Source organism: Ranitomeya imitator, chromosome 4 (assembly GCF_032444005.1).
Source record: "Ranitomeya imitator isolate aRanImi1 chromosome 4, aRanImi1.pri, whole genome shotgun sequence".
NCBI lineage: Eukaryota > Metazoa > Chordata > Amphibia > Anura > Dendrobatidae > Ranitomeya > Ranitomeya imitator.
In genome coordinates, this window is record NC_091285.1 from 684,311,526 (window position 1) to 684,326,983 (window position 15,458).

At 53.5% G+C, this 15,458-nt stretch overlaps 1 protein-coding gene across 1 annotated transcript in view; it reads right to left on the reverse strand.

Moving 5' to 3' along the window:
• The window catches only part of CNTROB (centrobin, centriole duplication and spindle assembly protein), a 70,566-nt gene extending 56,411 nt beyond the window's left edge, over positions 1–14,155 (reverse strand). Inside the window, exons 1-9 of the mRNA XM_069767407.1 lie at positions 13,705–14,155; positions 6,112–6,199; positions 5,975–6,032; positions 5,634–5,778; positions 4,293–4,409; positions 3,690–3,806; positions 3,132–3,230; positions 2,840–3,046; positions 1,741–1,887 (exon numbers count right to left, since the gene is read on the reverse strand). Coding sequence (XP_069623508.1) covers positions 1,741–1,887; positions 2,840–3,046; positions 3,132–3,230; positions 3,690–3,806; positions 4,293–4,409; positions 5,634–5,778; positions 5,975–6,032; positions 6,112–6,199; positions 13,705–14,094 — 1,368 coding nt within the window. The 5' untranslated portion in view covers positions 14,095–14,155. The remainder of the gene's footprint in view (positions 1–1,740; positions 1,888–2,839; positions 3,047–3,131; positions 3,231–3,689; positions 3,807–4,292; positions 4,410–5,633; positions 5,779–5,974; positions 6,033–6,111; positions 6,200–13,704) is intronic.
• Between the last annotated feature and the right edge of the window lie 1,303 nt (positions 14,156–15,458).

The window sequence follows — 15,458 nt, forward strand, 5'->3', positions numbered from 1 at the left end:
CTGAAGCAAACCCTGGAAGGTTTTCAGACACAGTTTGTTGAATGCAAGTATTGCATAGTCTTTTATCACATGTAGGTGGAAGGTCCTCTCTACAGATGGCGCAACTTTTGTGTTTAGTTTTAGCTACGCTTTTCCTCCCCTAAAAAGAGACAAATAACAATCTTACTGTCTCTGACATTCACGTAGATCCACTTACCACCTCCAGGACCCATAAATACCGATTGGGGGTTCTCTGCCTCTGGCTTTTTCCCCGACGCCGTACTGGACTCCTTACTGTGTTGAGACCTTTGGCGTTCTTTGCTGGTGTCCTGGTGCCCTTTCTGCTGCCGCCTTTTTTGCTGCTGCTGCTGCTGCTGTGGCGATACTGCAGGTGGAGGTGATTCGGGCGGAGGTGATGCTGGGTCACTCATACTGCTGCTGGTCTGCGTGCCTTGAACTCGGCTGAGTTGTCGCTCCTATTCCCCTTGAAGCTCCTGCCTATTACTGCAGAGCCACCAAGAGGATGAGGGTTCTACTATTTGAACCCTCCCGCCGCTTCCCTGCACCTGCGCAGTAGCGACTGATCATAGGAGGAGCGGTCGGCGCCTGCGCAGTAATCCGACTCAAAAACACGCTCTAGCGGTAATCCGCGCCGTCCGACCGGAAGACCCGCCGGCGCCTGCGCAGTGCGCATCAAGCGCCCCGCCGAAACATACCGGCGGCTTCAGAAGCACCCCCGGCGCCTGCGCAATGCACACCAAGCGCCCGGCTGGAGCCACGCCGGCGCCTGCGCAGAGCGCGCCCCGGCCAGAAGCCCCGCCGGCGCCCACGCAGTGTACACCAAGCGCCCGGCTGGAGCCACGCCGGCGCCTGCGCAGAGCGCACCAAGCGCCCGGCCGGAAGCACCGCCGGCGCCTGCGCATACCGGCGCTCTGCAGACCTCGCGAGACCAGCTGGATACCGGGCCTGCGCAAAGCAGCGCCCGGAAGCAGATATGGCGCTGCTGACCGGCACCCCCGGTCCTATGCAGCCCCAGTAGCGCAATACCTGCACGCCTGATGGCGATGCAGTGTGCAGACTGACGCTTGATTTAGGGAGGGTCGCGCTGCACCTCCCGCAACCACAGAGGGACCCCCCTGGATGTTGCCGCTGCTGCATCTTACCTGGGGAGGTGACCGCGAACTCCTTGTCACCTCCCCCGCACACCCTGTCGGCCCACTGGCTCCCAGCGGTGGCGCTTCGGGTCACCACCCTAGCCGAGGCAGAGGGACCCCAGCTGCCTGAATCGGACTGGTTGGCCCCGGATCCAACGACGAACTGGTAAGTCCGTAGGTCTCCCATCAAGGACAGGAAACCAACTGATGCAGGAGAGTGGTACCGCCTTTTTATCCGTAGGTTTCCTGTCCTTGGTGGGCGGATCCCCTCTCTCCGTGGTGCCGTCATGGGCGATCAGAGAAACATGCTCTGGCGATCCTAGCTGGCTTCCAAACAGTGCTTCCAAACTCAATGCAAAAGAGCCTGTAGGCACTGTGCCTGTTCGGCTGTCTAGCAGCAGTGGTCGGTCTCCAAGGCAATGAGAGATAAACAAAAGTGTCAATATCTCAAGAAGTGTTCAAAATTAGCCGTGCCAGACAATTACAAACTTGCTAGTATTTACGAGCACTACCAGTAATACTCATTTATGAAAATGGGAAAAAACCCCTTTAAGCTTTCGTCACGTAGCCAATGGGAAGAATGATAGAGACTGCAGATAGTCGTTACCTTCTCCAAGTTGAGCTCCATCTGCAGAGTATCTCTCTCTCGGTGAGATGTTTGCAGCTCGCGCTCCAAACGCAAGACGTCTCCATGTTGGGCGGCGAGTGCCAGCTGTAGCTGCTGAGACTTTTGGGTCTCATGTTGAGAGAAAGCCTGTAGGAAGAAAGGGGAGAGAATCATGGATGGAAATATGGCGAGGAGGAACCAACCTCGGTTCCACCAGCGACAATCAGAAAAGTTACACGATTCCTTGCCATTTTCTTATGTGTATACAACCGGAAGCCTGCAGGGCAAGGAATCTCAAAGCTCTTCTGGTCAGAATAGGGGGCGCAGTGCAGCTCGCTTACCCCTTCATTCTGGTGAGTAGTGAGGGCCGCAGGGCATTGATGTCCACTACAGAGATCGCAGGGACAAGTTGCAATGTGTCCAATTCTCATTTTTCCGCATTCGTTTATTTTCTTCCTTTTCTTCCGGAGGCCAAAACTTGTGAAATGTTCTGTCGTCACCGCCGTACGGGGGCTCGTTTTATGCAGGACATTCAGAGTGTGATCGCTTTTCAGTGTCAAATTTTATTTTTTTGAAAGATGTGACGAGTAAATAAACTGCACTTCTGGAGTTGAGAGGTTTTTTCCTTTTCTCTTTAAGGCATTTAATACGTTTTTTGTTTTTTTTTGATCGATTGCACTTTTCCTAATTTAGTAACGGGGGGTGGGGGGGAATACAAAATTTAGTTTAGCAACAAATTTATTTTTTTTTACATTTGATTTCTATTTATTAGATGTCAGAGAGGCACCAGAACTGTGATGGATCAATTAATATCTTGTTCTATTCTCTGCAGTAGTTTTCTGTTGTACTTTATAGTCAAAATGGCTTTCTCTTATGAAGCCCACGGGCCGTTATAAACGTGGCAGACACAAAGGCATTCAGTAGCCCCACAGTAACCCAATGGTAGTCTTTGATCAAGTTGTGGTGGGGAAGCAACAGCCGGGGACAGAGCGCAGCACCTCTGTGAGATGGAAAGCCTAGATCAGGGCATATTGACAGAATGATTGTAGGACATAGAGGAGGGGTGACTGGATTTGTGCCCTTTCTGTGGTGCCATTACCTTCTCCTTCTCCAGCTCCCTCGTTCCTCTGTCCTGCGCTTGTCTGCACTCCTCCTGCAGCTCCAGCTCCCGCTGCTCCCAGAATCTCTGCTGCTCCTGTGCTCGCTGCTGCAATGTCTCCAGCTCTCGCCTTTCCTGCTCTCTCGCTTCCTCCTCCGCTTTCCGCTCTTTCTGGAGCTGCGAAACATGAGCCGTCTGCTCCTCGACCTGTAGGAGAAGACGTCATCAGATCAGAAAGGCGCAGAGGCCCAGCGCTGGTATCGATCTTGCACAACGGCAGTGCAACGCTCACCTGTCTCTGCAGTTCTGTCTCCTGCTCCTTGGCGACAACCTGCTCCCGACCCAACGACTCCATGGCCTCGGCCAGACGTTGCTCCACTTGGGCCAGGATCTGTGAGGAGACATCAGAAGTGGCACTGAACAGAAAAAAAAGACACCTTGATCACTACTCTCAGATAAGGGGGTAGCTAAGAATTCTTTTAACCATTCCTTAAACGGACATTCCAGTCTAATTGTATCCATTGTATGGGGGTAAACCATTAGGTCAGTGAGGGGTCCCGCTAATCATAAGAAGGGGTACTTATGTCCTCAATTTTTCACTGGAAAGAAGAGTGTGGACCCGGAGAATTAGCTCCAATTAGGTCGGCATTGGGCCATCTTCTTCTGTGCCACAGAATTTGAAATTCACTTGTCTTTGTAGTGATTTAGGGATCAGGAGAAAAGGGGACTCGCTTCCAAACATTGGGGAAAAAAATGGCCTTTTAAGTCAGGTTTTGTGTTAACCCTCGTTTCTCTGCTGGGTGACTGAAGCTCACGTTTTGGTAGCTTCGGTGGTCATGTGATTTCTCACCTCCTGGTCCCTGGTACGGGCCTGTTCCGCCTCCTCCTTCTGCTGCCGGAGTCTGTGCATGGTCTCTTCTCTCTGACGTTCCTGCTGCTTCCAACCTCCAACCACCAGCGCCAGAGTCTGAGGGCACCAAAATTTGTACACGTTCAGAAACCTGAGCCAGGATGCATCGCCCCACTTGTCGGACTGGACAGAACCATGTCCAAAAAATAAACCCGGGACAGCAAAAAGGTTAACAGATCTGAAGCTTAACACTTTCAGGGATCATATGGGGTGCCGGGGTACATGCCTCCATGCTGCAGAGGTAATATGGAGGGTGTCATCATATAAGAAATTTTCTTTCACTGTTGCGCCAGCACAGATTTCCTAATGAAGCGGACTGACAAGAGGGGAAGCTCCTCTCATTATCTTAAAGGGATTGTCCAGTGCGTTTCACTTCAGGAGCAGAGAGAAGCCGCAAACGTAGTGACCTCCGGACAGCCAACAGGTAGGACAAGTGCGTGATACCTGCCACACCTCTCCGCCATGTGGGAGCAGAGCACACCAGCAGGTGTTAGTGGGTGGAGGACGCCCCGCTGTGGTAGGCAGTGGTATGACAGAGGTCACCTGGTCCAGCTGCTGGATCATACAGTCCTTCCTGCGGTCGGCCGCCAGCATCACGGACGCCCCCTGCTGGAGCTCCAGCATCTCACTCTGCAGGTTCTGGATGTGACGCTCGAGGTGCTGCGGAGAGAGACACTGACATTGGGGGATGGGACGTCGGGGAACAAGGAGGTAGATGAGCCAGTCACCACATGACTGACTAACAGGATTACATCACACTGAGGCTTAGCCGCTGATCCACAGTCATGACAGATGACGGAGTCACCGAAGAGATCGGGGGGAGAGACAAGTAGAGATGGCAGAATTACAGAGAGCGAGGCAGGGGAAAAGACGGGGGAATCACAGAGAGCGAGGCAGGGGAAGAGATGGGGGAATCACAGAGAGCGAGGCAGGGGAAGAGACGGGGAAATCACAGAGAGATAGGCAGGAGAAGAGACGGGGAAATCACAGAGAGATAGGCAGGGGAAAAGACGGGGAAATCACAGAGAGTGAGGCAGGGGAAGAGACGGGGAAATCACAGAGAGAAAGGCAGGGGAAAAGACGGGGGAATCACAGAGAGCGAGGCAGGGGAAGAGACGGGGGAATCACAGAGAGCGAGGCAGGAGAAGAGATGGGGAAATCACAGAGAGATAGGCAGGGGAAAAGACGGGGAAATCACAGAGAGTGAGGCAGGGGAAGAGACGGGGAAATCACAGAGAGAAAGGCAGGGGAAGAGACAGGGGAATCACAGAGAGCGAGGCAGGAGAAGAGATGGGGAAATCACAGAGAGAAAGGCAGGGGAAGAGACGGGGAAATCACAGAGAGTGAGGCAGGGGAAGAGACGGGGAAATCACAGAGAGAAAGGCAGGGGAAAAGACGGGGGAATCACAGAGAGATAGGCAGGAGAAGAGATGGGGGAATCACAGAGAGAGAAGCAGGGGAAGAGATGAGGGAATCACAGAGAGAGAAGCAGGGGAAGAGATGAGGGAATCACAGAGAGCGAGGCAGGGGAAGAGACGGAGGAATCACAGAGCGAGACGGGAGAAGAGACAGTGGAATCACGGAGAGCGAGGCAGGGGAAGAGATGGTGAGTCACAGTAACTGATGATGAGTGATTGAAGAGATAGAAATGGCTAATGGAAAAAAAAAGTAAAGAATAAAGAAAGGGGAGAAAGACAATAAAAAAAGAGTGATGTAGGAAAAAAGAGAAAGAGAGGAACGGAGTGAGAGCATTGCAAAAAAAAAAAGAGGGACAGGAGAAAAAAAATAAGAAACCACTAATGAAAAAGAGGCGAGGAATGAAAGAGAAAAAAAAAAGCAAGAGAAAATTAGTGAGCGCACAGAGCAGTCCATGGGCGGCTTTACCTTGCGACGTGCCGTCTCTTTCTCCAGGGCGTCTCTCAGTTGGAGGTCAGGTAAGGGGGCATTGTACAGGGTAGAGTATCGAGGGAAGAGACCTTCCAAGCCAGCGAGAGACAGGGGAGGCGAGAGGTCCTGGCCAGGATGGGCACTGAGAAACAGAGGCATATTATCCGCAGGTCAGTACCAGATGCACAGCACCATTCTGCTGTACACAAAGAGGCCTCCTGCTCATATGGGGATAGCACTATGCCCAACCATGACGGGATAGTGAAGCAGTGGTGCCCTGCAGTGTCCAAGCCTGTTGTAACGTGATTATATACAGCGCACATATGGATGACTTTTACCTGAGCAAGGTGCTCGTGGTGTCGCTCTGCTGCTCCAGTATCTTTTCAGCGGCCTCACCTACAAGAAGAAAGTAATGACAACTGAGATGAAGCTTCCCATCCCCCCCTGTGGTTTCCCTCCGTCCGGTCTCACCCACCGTGTGACATCCCAGTGCTTCCCAGGCTGAGCATCGTCTTCAGGTGGCACCGTAGAGACTCCATCTGAGTGATGTACGGAGAGGGCTCCTGTGGAGGAACGCACTGCGGTTACAGTGACGGAGGGGACCAAAAGCAAGGCGGAAATTCAGTGGACACTCAGCTTCAAGCATAAGATCACATGGGTGGAGTTGGCCGGTGCAGACCAGTTACTGAACAGTCAGCACAGTGGACTACTCGCCTCAGGAGCCCCAGAGATGTCACAACAAGACTAGTCACGTCACTGATGGGTGGATTTCCCATTTTAAAGGGATTTTCCAGTTTAAATAAATTTAGCTTCAAATAGTTATTCCCATGTTAGTGAGTTGTTATGTGCTGGGGGTCCGGTCCTTCAGACACCCGTGATCCTCTGAGAGAATGGACTTTGATACCCCACGGCCAGCATGAGCACCACCGAGGTATCCATTGTTTATTCCTGCAGATTCCTCAGCCAGTCGCACAGGCCATGAGGGGAGCACACGAGCGGCCACCAGTCCATGAGCGGCTATTAGTCCATGAGCGGAGCGCCTGAGTGGCCATCGGTCTATGAGCGGAGCACATGAGTGGCTGTCAGTTCACGAGCAGAGTGGTGGAGCGCATGAGTGGCCATCAGTCTATGAGTGGAGCAGTGGAGAGCATGAGTGACCATCAGTCCATGAGCGGAGCAGTGGAGAGCATGAGTGGCCATCAGTCCATGAGCGGAGCAGTGGAGAGCATAAGTGGCCATCAGTCCATGAGCGGAGCAGTGGAGAGCATAAGTGGCCATCAGTCCATGAGCGGAGCAGTGGAGAGCATAAGTGGCCATCAGTCCATGAGCGGAGCAGTGGAGAGCATGAGTGACCATCAGTCCATGAGCGGAGCAGTGGAGAGCATAAGTGGCCATCAGTCCATGAGCGGAGCAGTGGAGCGCATGAGTAGCCATCAGTCCATGAGCGGAGCAGTGGAGAGCATGAGTGGCCATCAGTCCATGAGCGGAGCAGTGGAGAGCATGAGTGACCATCAGTCCATGAGCGGAGCAGTGGAGAGCATGAGTGGCCATCCGTCCATGAGTGGAGCAGTGGAGAGCATGAGTGGCCATCAATCCATGAGCGAAGCAGTGGAGAGCATGAGTGGCCATCAGTCTATGAGCGGAGCAGTGGAGAGCATGAGTGGCCGTCAGTCCTCGAGCAGAGTTATGGAGCGCATGAGTGGCCATCAGTCCATGAGCGGAGCAGTGGAGTGCATGAGTGGCCGTCAGTTCACGAGCAGAGTGGTGGAGCGCATGAGTGGCCATCAGTCCCTTCAAAAGGGGAAGTTCAAAGTCCCATCCTCTGGATTATGGGGTCCCCCAGCAATCAGTACTTTATCACACATCCCATGCAGAGGTGGGAATAACCTATAAGTTTTCTCTTCATATAAAATTGCTGGCACATCCCTAGGATACGATTGGTGGTAGTCTGAACACTGGGGTACCCCCCGATTCTGAGCAAGAGGGGCTAACTTAGGGAACACTTAAAGGGATGCAACGCTAAGAGGCGCCCTGATCACCCAGTTGTGCAGGCCCATACATTACACCTGTCCCTGACAAGTTGGTCGGGGGTGTTCTGGCAAACATGAGGTGAGGTCGGGGTGTGGATGTCCCCAGGAATGACAATTATGAAGACATTACAATACCAGGGGCAATGTGTTATTTGCAGCACAGAACAGCAGGAGCGCCCTCTAGAGGATGTATTACACTTGTGTGGGGGCAGGTGGTCCTGAGGCTATATTACATTATTTCATCTGCTCAATCTGCTGGAAATCTGACATTGAAGAGAGACCAAATTATCATCTGCACCACAGAGTGGTATCAATAAAAACATCAGCCCCCCCCCTGCGGGAAGGACGAGTCCTCAGACCGGACCCTCAGCCGAAACATCAGAGACACAAGCTGCAGAAGTCGGAGATACAAACCAAATTGTGAAAACACAAACAAGCCCATCAGATTTCTGTGGAACTGCGGTGATCACACTGTGCTGCAGGATCACGTCACCGCCTCAGTTACTGCACAATGAACGCGGTACGGACAAAACCCCAAAAAGCAATGAGGAAAAAAAAATCACCTTTATTTCACCGCAATTGGGATTTGTCCCCGGTTTTCAGTTCATTATGTGGTAAAATGGACGGTGTCATCAGGAACTACACCTCGCCCCGCAAAAACCAAGCCGTCATAATGGAATAATGGCAGAAAAATAAGAAGTTATGGCTCTCTGACAAGCCAAACTGCGGCCCGCGAGCCACATCCGGCCCCCTAGCTCTTCCAGTCTGGCCCGCAGACCAAGGCAGCCGAAGGGCTGAAACAGAGGCCCACGGGCTGCAGTGTCCTCCCCGGCCCACCCGCCATCATTCTGCATCCTCAGGATGCAGACACCGGTGAAGATATTGGTGGAGGACAGGGCCGCCGGCTCCATCTTCCACCAATCAGTGTGAGCCAGCAGACGCGAGGTGGCCATTTCATCACGTCAGCTGTGCACTGGGGAGAGTCAGAGCCCCGGAGACAGGAGCAGAGCGCCGGGATGACGGGAGCGAGGTGTGTGGCGTTGGTTCTTTCATGTTCATAGGATGTCTGCAAGTATATGGAGAGGCTGTATGGGGGGCTCATGCCGCACGCTGGAGGCTACGTTGGGGAGGGTGCACGTGCTGTATATAGGAGGCTACGTGGGGGAGGGTGCGCGTACTTTACATAGGAGGCTACGTGGGGGAGGGTGCGCGTCCTGTACATAGGAGGCTACGTGGGGGAGGGTGCGCGTGCTGTACAAAGGAGGCTACGTTGGGGAGGGTGCGCGTGCTGTACATAGGAGGCTACGTAGGGGAGGGTGCGCGTGCTGTACATAGGAGGCTACGTGGGGGAGGGTGCGCGTGCTGTACATAGGAGGCTACGTGGGGGAGGGTGCGCGTGCTGTACATAGGAGGCTGCGTGGGGGAGGGTGCGCGTGCTGTACATAGGAGGCTACGTGGGGGAGGGTGCACGTGCTGTACATGGGAGGCTACGTGGGGGAGGGTGCACGTGCTGTACATAGGAGGCTACGTGGGGGAGGGTGCGCGTGCTGTACATAGGAGGCTACGTGGGGGAGGGTGCACGTGCTGTACATGGGAGGCTACGTGGGGGAGGGTGCACGTGCTGTACATAGGAGGCTACGTGGGGGAGGGTGCGCGTGCTGTACATAGGAGGCTACGTGGGGGAGGGTGCACGTGCTGTACATAGGAGGCTACGTGGGGGAGGGTGTCCGTGCTGTACATAGGAGGCTACGTGGGGGAGGGTGCGTGTGCTGTACATAGGAGGCTATGTGGGGGAGGGTGCGCATGCTGCACGCAGGAGGCTACGTGGGGGAGGGTGCACGTGCTGTACATAGGAGGCTACGTGGGAGGAGGGTGCACGTGCTGTACATAGGAGGCTACGTGGGAGGAGGGTGCACGTGCTGTACATAGGAGGCTACGTTGGGGAGGGTGCGCGTGCTGTACATAGGAGGCTACGTGGGGGGAGGGTGCGCGTGCTGTACATAGGAGGCTACGTGGGGGGAGGGTGCGCGTGCTGTACATAGGAGGCTACGTGGGGGGAGGGTGCGCGTGCTGTACATGGGAGGCTACGTGGGGGGAGGGTGCGCGTGCTGTACATGGGAGGCTACGTGGGGGGAGGGTGCGCGTGCTGTACATAGGAGGCTACGTGGGGGAGGGTGCGTGTGCTGTACATAGGAGGCTACGTGGGGGAGGGTGTCCGTGCTGTACATAGGAGGCTACGTGGGGGAGGGTGCGTGTGCTGTACATAGGAGGCTATGTGGGGGAGGGTGCGCATGCTGCACGCAGGAGGCTACGTGGGGGAGGGTGATCGTACTGCATGCAGGAAGCTACGTGGGGGGGGGGAGCCTGTGCTGTACATGGGAGGCTAATGTGGGGGGAGCCCATGCTACATGCGGGAGGCTACGTGGGGGAGGGGGCGAGTGCTGCACACAGGAGGCTACGTGGGGGGGAGCCTGTGCTGTACATGAGAGGCTACGTGGGGAGGGGGCGCGTGCTGCATGCAGGCTACATGGGGGAGGGGGGAGCCTGTGCTGTACATGGGAGGCTACGTGGGGAGGGGGCGCGTGCTGTACATGGGAGGCTACCTGGGGAGGGGGCGCGTGCTGTACATGGGAGGCTACGTGGGGAGGGGGCGCGTGCTGTACATGGGAGGCTACGTGGGGAGGGGGCGCGTGCTGTACATGGGAGGCTACGTGGGGAGGGGGCGCGTGCTGTACATGGGAGGCTACCTGGGGAGGGGGCGCGTGCTGTACATGGGAGGCTACCTGGGGAGGGGGCGCGTGCTGTACATGGGAGGCTACCTGGGGAGGGGGCGCGTGCTGTACATGGGAGGCTACGTGGGGAGGGGGCGCGTGCTGTACATGGGAGGCTACGCGTGCTGTACATGGGAGGCTACGTGGGGAGGGGGCGCGTGCTGTACATGGGAGGCTACGTGGGGAGGGGGCGCGTGCTGTACATAGGAGGCTACATGGGGGAGGGTGCACGTGCTACACGCAGGAGGCTACGTGGGGGAGGGTGCGCGTGCTGCATGCAGGCTACGTGGAGGAGCCTGTGCTGTACATGGGAGGCTACGTGGGGAGGGGGCGCGTGCTGTACATGGGAGGCTATGAGGAGGCTCATGCTGTATATAGGGAGCTGTCATCATTCTAAAATTCTGCTCAATTTTAAGTGATATAATTAATATTAAGCAGAATTAATTTCAGCCTATGAGTTCGTCGTCCGCACCAGTCTCGGCCTCTCATGTGGCCTCTTAGGAAAATGAATTGCCCACCGCTGATCTTGAAGGTAGAAGGGGAGCAGATAATGAAACTGGTAATATATGTATCCCTCCAAAACCATCTATTGTCCTCGCATTTTGGTTTGATAATGATATTGTACTAACGAAAGTTGGCTGCGCCTTTAACCCCTTCATCCAGGATGATTTTCTGTTATTCGCTCCCCTTCTTCCCCGAGCCATAACTTTTTAATTCTGCTATCAATACGGCCTTGTGATGTTTTGTTTTTTTTGCTAAACGAATTGTGCTTTTGAACGACACCATTGGTTTTGCCATAAAATGTACTGGAAAATGGGAAAAAAAAGTCCAAGTGAGGTGAAATAGTAAAAAAAGGGCAATTGCACAATTGTTTTTTTAAACTACAGGCATTGTCAGGTTGCCTCCGTTATACTGATTGTAATGATACTTGGTGATGAAATCCGTCTTGTGGTAGGAGTATTACAAGTTTTCAGTTAATGATGTACCTGTGCTGCGGGGCGGGACTGTAGGCAGAGTTATCCTCCTGCTCTAAGCCACAAAAACTGAGGAAAGACCTGTCCCGCAGACCCTCCCCGCAGACCCTCCCCCCACAGACCCTCCACGAAGCACAAACCTGTTCCCCGTCATAGAGACAGACTGTATGTGCCGTGAGTTCATTCTAAAGGTCTGATTGGAGAGTTTGTACCTTTTTTGGGGGGGTTTGTTTAGTTTCTCTCCTGATTTATGACCACATCAAAGTAGAAGGTGCAAATAATAAAGAGCATGTAAGAGCCAAACACTGCAAACATTTTAATAAAACCCAATTGCAAAAATGATTTTTTCAGCCAAAATAAATGCCTTTAACCCCTTCACGATGGAGCCCTTTTTCATTTTTGCGTTTCTGTTTTTCGCTCCCTCTCTTCGCAGAGCCATAACTTTTTTTTATTTTTCCGTCACTATGGCCATGTGAGGGCTTATTTTTTGTGGGACGAGTTGCACTTTTGAACAACACCAATGATTTTACCATGTCTTGTACTAGAAAATGGGAAAAAAAATTTCAAGTGCGGTGAAATTGCAAAAAAAAGTGCAATCCCACACTTGTTTTTTGTTTGGCTTTTTGCTAGGTTCACTAAATGCTAAAACTGACCTGATATTCTGATTCTCTAGGTCATTACGAGTTCATAGACACCAAACATGTCTAGGTTGTTTTAATTGAAGTGAAAAAAAAATCCAAAGTTTGTTAAAATTAAGAAAAAAAAAATTGCGCCATTTTCCGATACCTGTAGCGTCTCCATTTTTCATGATCTGGGGTTGGGTGAGGGCTTATTTTTTGCGTGCCGAGCTGGCGTCTTTAATATAGTTGTTGGGTTTTCCCCAAGTACAGCCAGCACCAACTTAAGATAGCTGAGTGCGCTCCTTTTTTAAATATATCACTGACGTTTTTAATGATACCATTTTGGTACAGATAGGATCTTCAGTTCGCCCATTACTGCATTTTAATGCAATGTCGCAGCAACCAAAAAGAACCTAATTCTGGTGTTTTGAATCTTTTTCTTGTTACATCGCTTAGCTATCAGGTTAATTCTTTTATTTATTGATAGATCGGGCGATTCTGAACACGGCGATACCAAATATGTGTAGGTTTGATTTTTTTTTATTGTTTTATTTTGAATGGAGTGAAATGGGGGTGATTTGAACTTTTATATATTTTTTATTTTTAAAAACATTTTTTTTAATTTTTGGCATGCCTCAATAGTCTCCATGGGAGACTAGAAGCTGCCATAACCCGATCGGCTCCGCTACATAGAGGCGACGATCAGATCGCCTGTATGTAGCAGAATTGCTGACTTGCTATGAACTCCGACCACCGGGTGGCGCTCATAGCAATCCGGCAGTGACAACCATAGAGGTCTGCAGGAGACCTCTGGTTGACATGCCAACTCATCAGTGACCCGCGATCACATGACGGGGGTCACCGATGGGTGGATTTCCGGCGAGATTGCCAGAAGCGCGTGCATTAAATGCCGCATTTAACGGGTTAACAAGCGTGGGTCCATCGCCATTCCAGGCACATGTCCATTGTTCAAAACAGCCGACATGTGCCGGGAAAGATGTGGGCTCAGCGCCGGAGGGGAGACACGACATGCGCCATACATGTACGGCGCATGTCGTGAAGGGGTTAGGTAAAAATTAATATCGTATTTTTTAAAAATATAAAACGCACTTTTTGCCTCCAAATTTCAGCTCATCGGGGGCCAGCGGAGCGAGGTCACAGGGTTGCTGCTTCATGAGGCGGGCAGCGGCAGGAGCGGGTGATGCTGTGGTGACGGAGATCACAGGTGTCGGCACCGAGTCCATTTTCCCTATGATATCCCTGCGGTTGGGCTTTGGGAAAATGGGCGCATGCGCAGATGGAGATCTCGGCCCCGACACCATCTGGGACCCCAGGCACCGCCCCTGCTGTCGCCGGCCTCCTGTGACCCTGATCTACCGCCGATGACCCAAGCTAAGATATTGTTAACAGAGAATATAAGACGAACCGCCAATTTATTTAACAAAAATATTAAAAAAATACTATATTGCACCCCAAAATCTGGGATGCGTCTTGCGGGCTGGTGAGTCTTATCATCGGTAAAATACAGCACATTTGCCACAGAGCTGGACAACCCCTTGGAACAGGGATAATGACAGCCAGAGGTGTTTGGAAGACGCTCCCCATCCCCCACATTTCATATGGTGATGGCGATAACGTGCATATTGGGCAGCGGGGGTCTCATCACAACATACCCTTCTCCCGGAAGTCTCCACGCCCTCCTGGAGCCTCCTGGACAACTCATCGGCTAGCTCCTCCACCTCGGAGGTCATGGCCGGACCCTGGGCCGGCTCTGCCCTTCCTGAGACTTGGTGGATCTCCTCGTCTTCATCCACTTCTTGGCTGCGTCTCAGGGAAGCGTAGAGCTGAGCGGTGACCTGGGAGGAGACGGCGCGTCGGAGGGACGGAGACGGGAGGAGAGGAGGCGAGCACAGATCGGTGATGGCGTGACGCGGTGAGGGAGGAGAGGACAGAGGAAGGGGCTCAATGCCGCTGAGGAGGGAGGCGTCCTGGAGAGAGAAGGCGTGAGGGAGCGCCATGGACAGAGACAGCAATGGAGAGAGAAGCTGCAGAAGAAAGGACATGGATTACTAATATTATAACAGAAGGGTTAAGTATCTGCCCCCCCGACAACATTACACGTCACAGATGCTGAAAACAGGGCCAGTGATTGGCTGCAGCGGTCATGTGGGTGCAAGGGACATGATGGCAGCTGCAAAGTATGCAGACTGGAGATTTACAGGGGTTGTCCAGGACCAAGTAGTTAGGAGAGGTCATCAGATTGATGGGGGTCTGACACCTGCCCCCGCACTGAGCCGCTGTCCTCAGCTCCTACAAGTGGAGCGCACAACTCAGTGCTGCCTCTAGTGGACGTTCTCAGGTACTGCAGGTCACAGCCTATTGAAGTGAATGAGATAAGAGCTGCAATTCCGAGATCGGCCACTACATGGCGCTGTTCCTACAGTCGATCAGTGGGGTCTCGGATGTCACACACATCCCATATTAGAGGGGTGTTACAAGAAGAGTGATTCCAAAGGATTGGATACTTGTAAGACAACAGACAGTGGTCTCTGTGTCCTGGGACCAGCCCTGGCCCCCGCTGCTCTTCTGGCCGGATCGGTGATGTCATGACTACAGCACATGTCACCGCTGCAGCCAATCACTGCCTCTGTAGAAGTAGACGACATGTCACCAAGCTCACTGATTGTCTGCAGCGGTAATGTCAGTGGCTGGGGACGACGATGGCCAAGGGGGAGGGGGGAATTAATATCATAGTTTATTGTTTTACACGTCTGCGATTCCTTGTGAAAGTGGAAAACTCCTTTAATAAGCTAACTTAAGGCTGGGGGATAAATATCCAAGTCATGGACAACCCCTTTAAAGCACTCCATTGTGTATCGTGGACACCTATGGATAGGCCATCAGTATTAGATCTATGGGGGTCCGACCAGCTGTAATCTGCAGGGGCCTGATATACGTGACTGGTGATGGGGGGCCGTGACTGGCGGTGGAGGGCCGTGACTGGCCATGGGGGGCCGTGACTGGCCATGGGGGGCCGTGACTGGCCATGGGGGGCCGTGACTGGCCATGGGGGGCCGTGACTGGCCATGGGGGGCCGTGACTGGCCATGGGGGGCCGTGACTGGCCATGGGGGGCCGTGACTGGCCATGGGGGGCCGTGACTGGCCATGGGGGGCCGTGACTGGCCATGGGGGGCCGTGACTGGCCATGGGGGGCCGTGACTGGCCATGGGGGGCCGTGACTGGCCATGGGGGGCCGTGACTGGCCATGGGGGGCCGTGACTGGCCATGGGGGGCCGTGACTGGCCATGGGGGGCCGTGACTGGCCATGGGGGGCCGTGACTGGCCATGGGGGGCCGTGACTGGCCATGGGGGGCCGTATGTGGCCCCCGTGCAGTTCTCCAGCGGACCCCCACGGATCTCCTACTG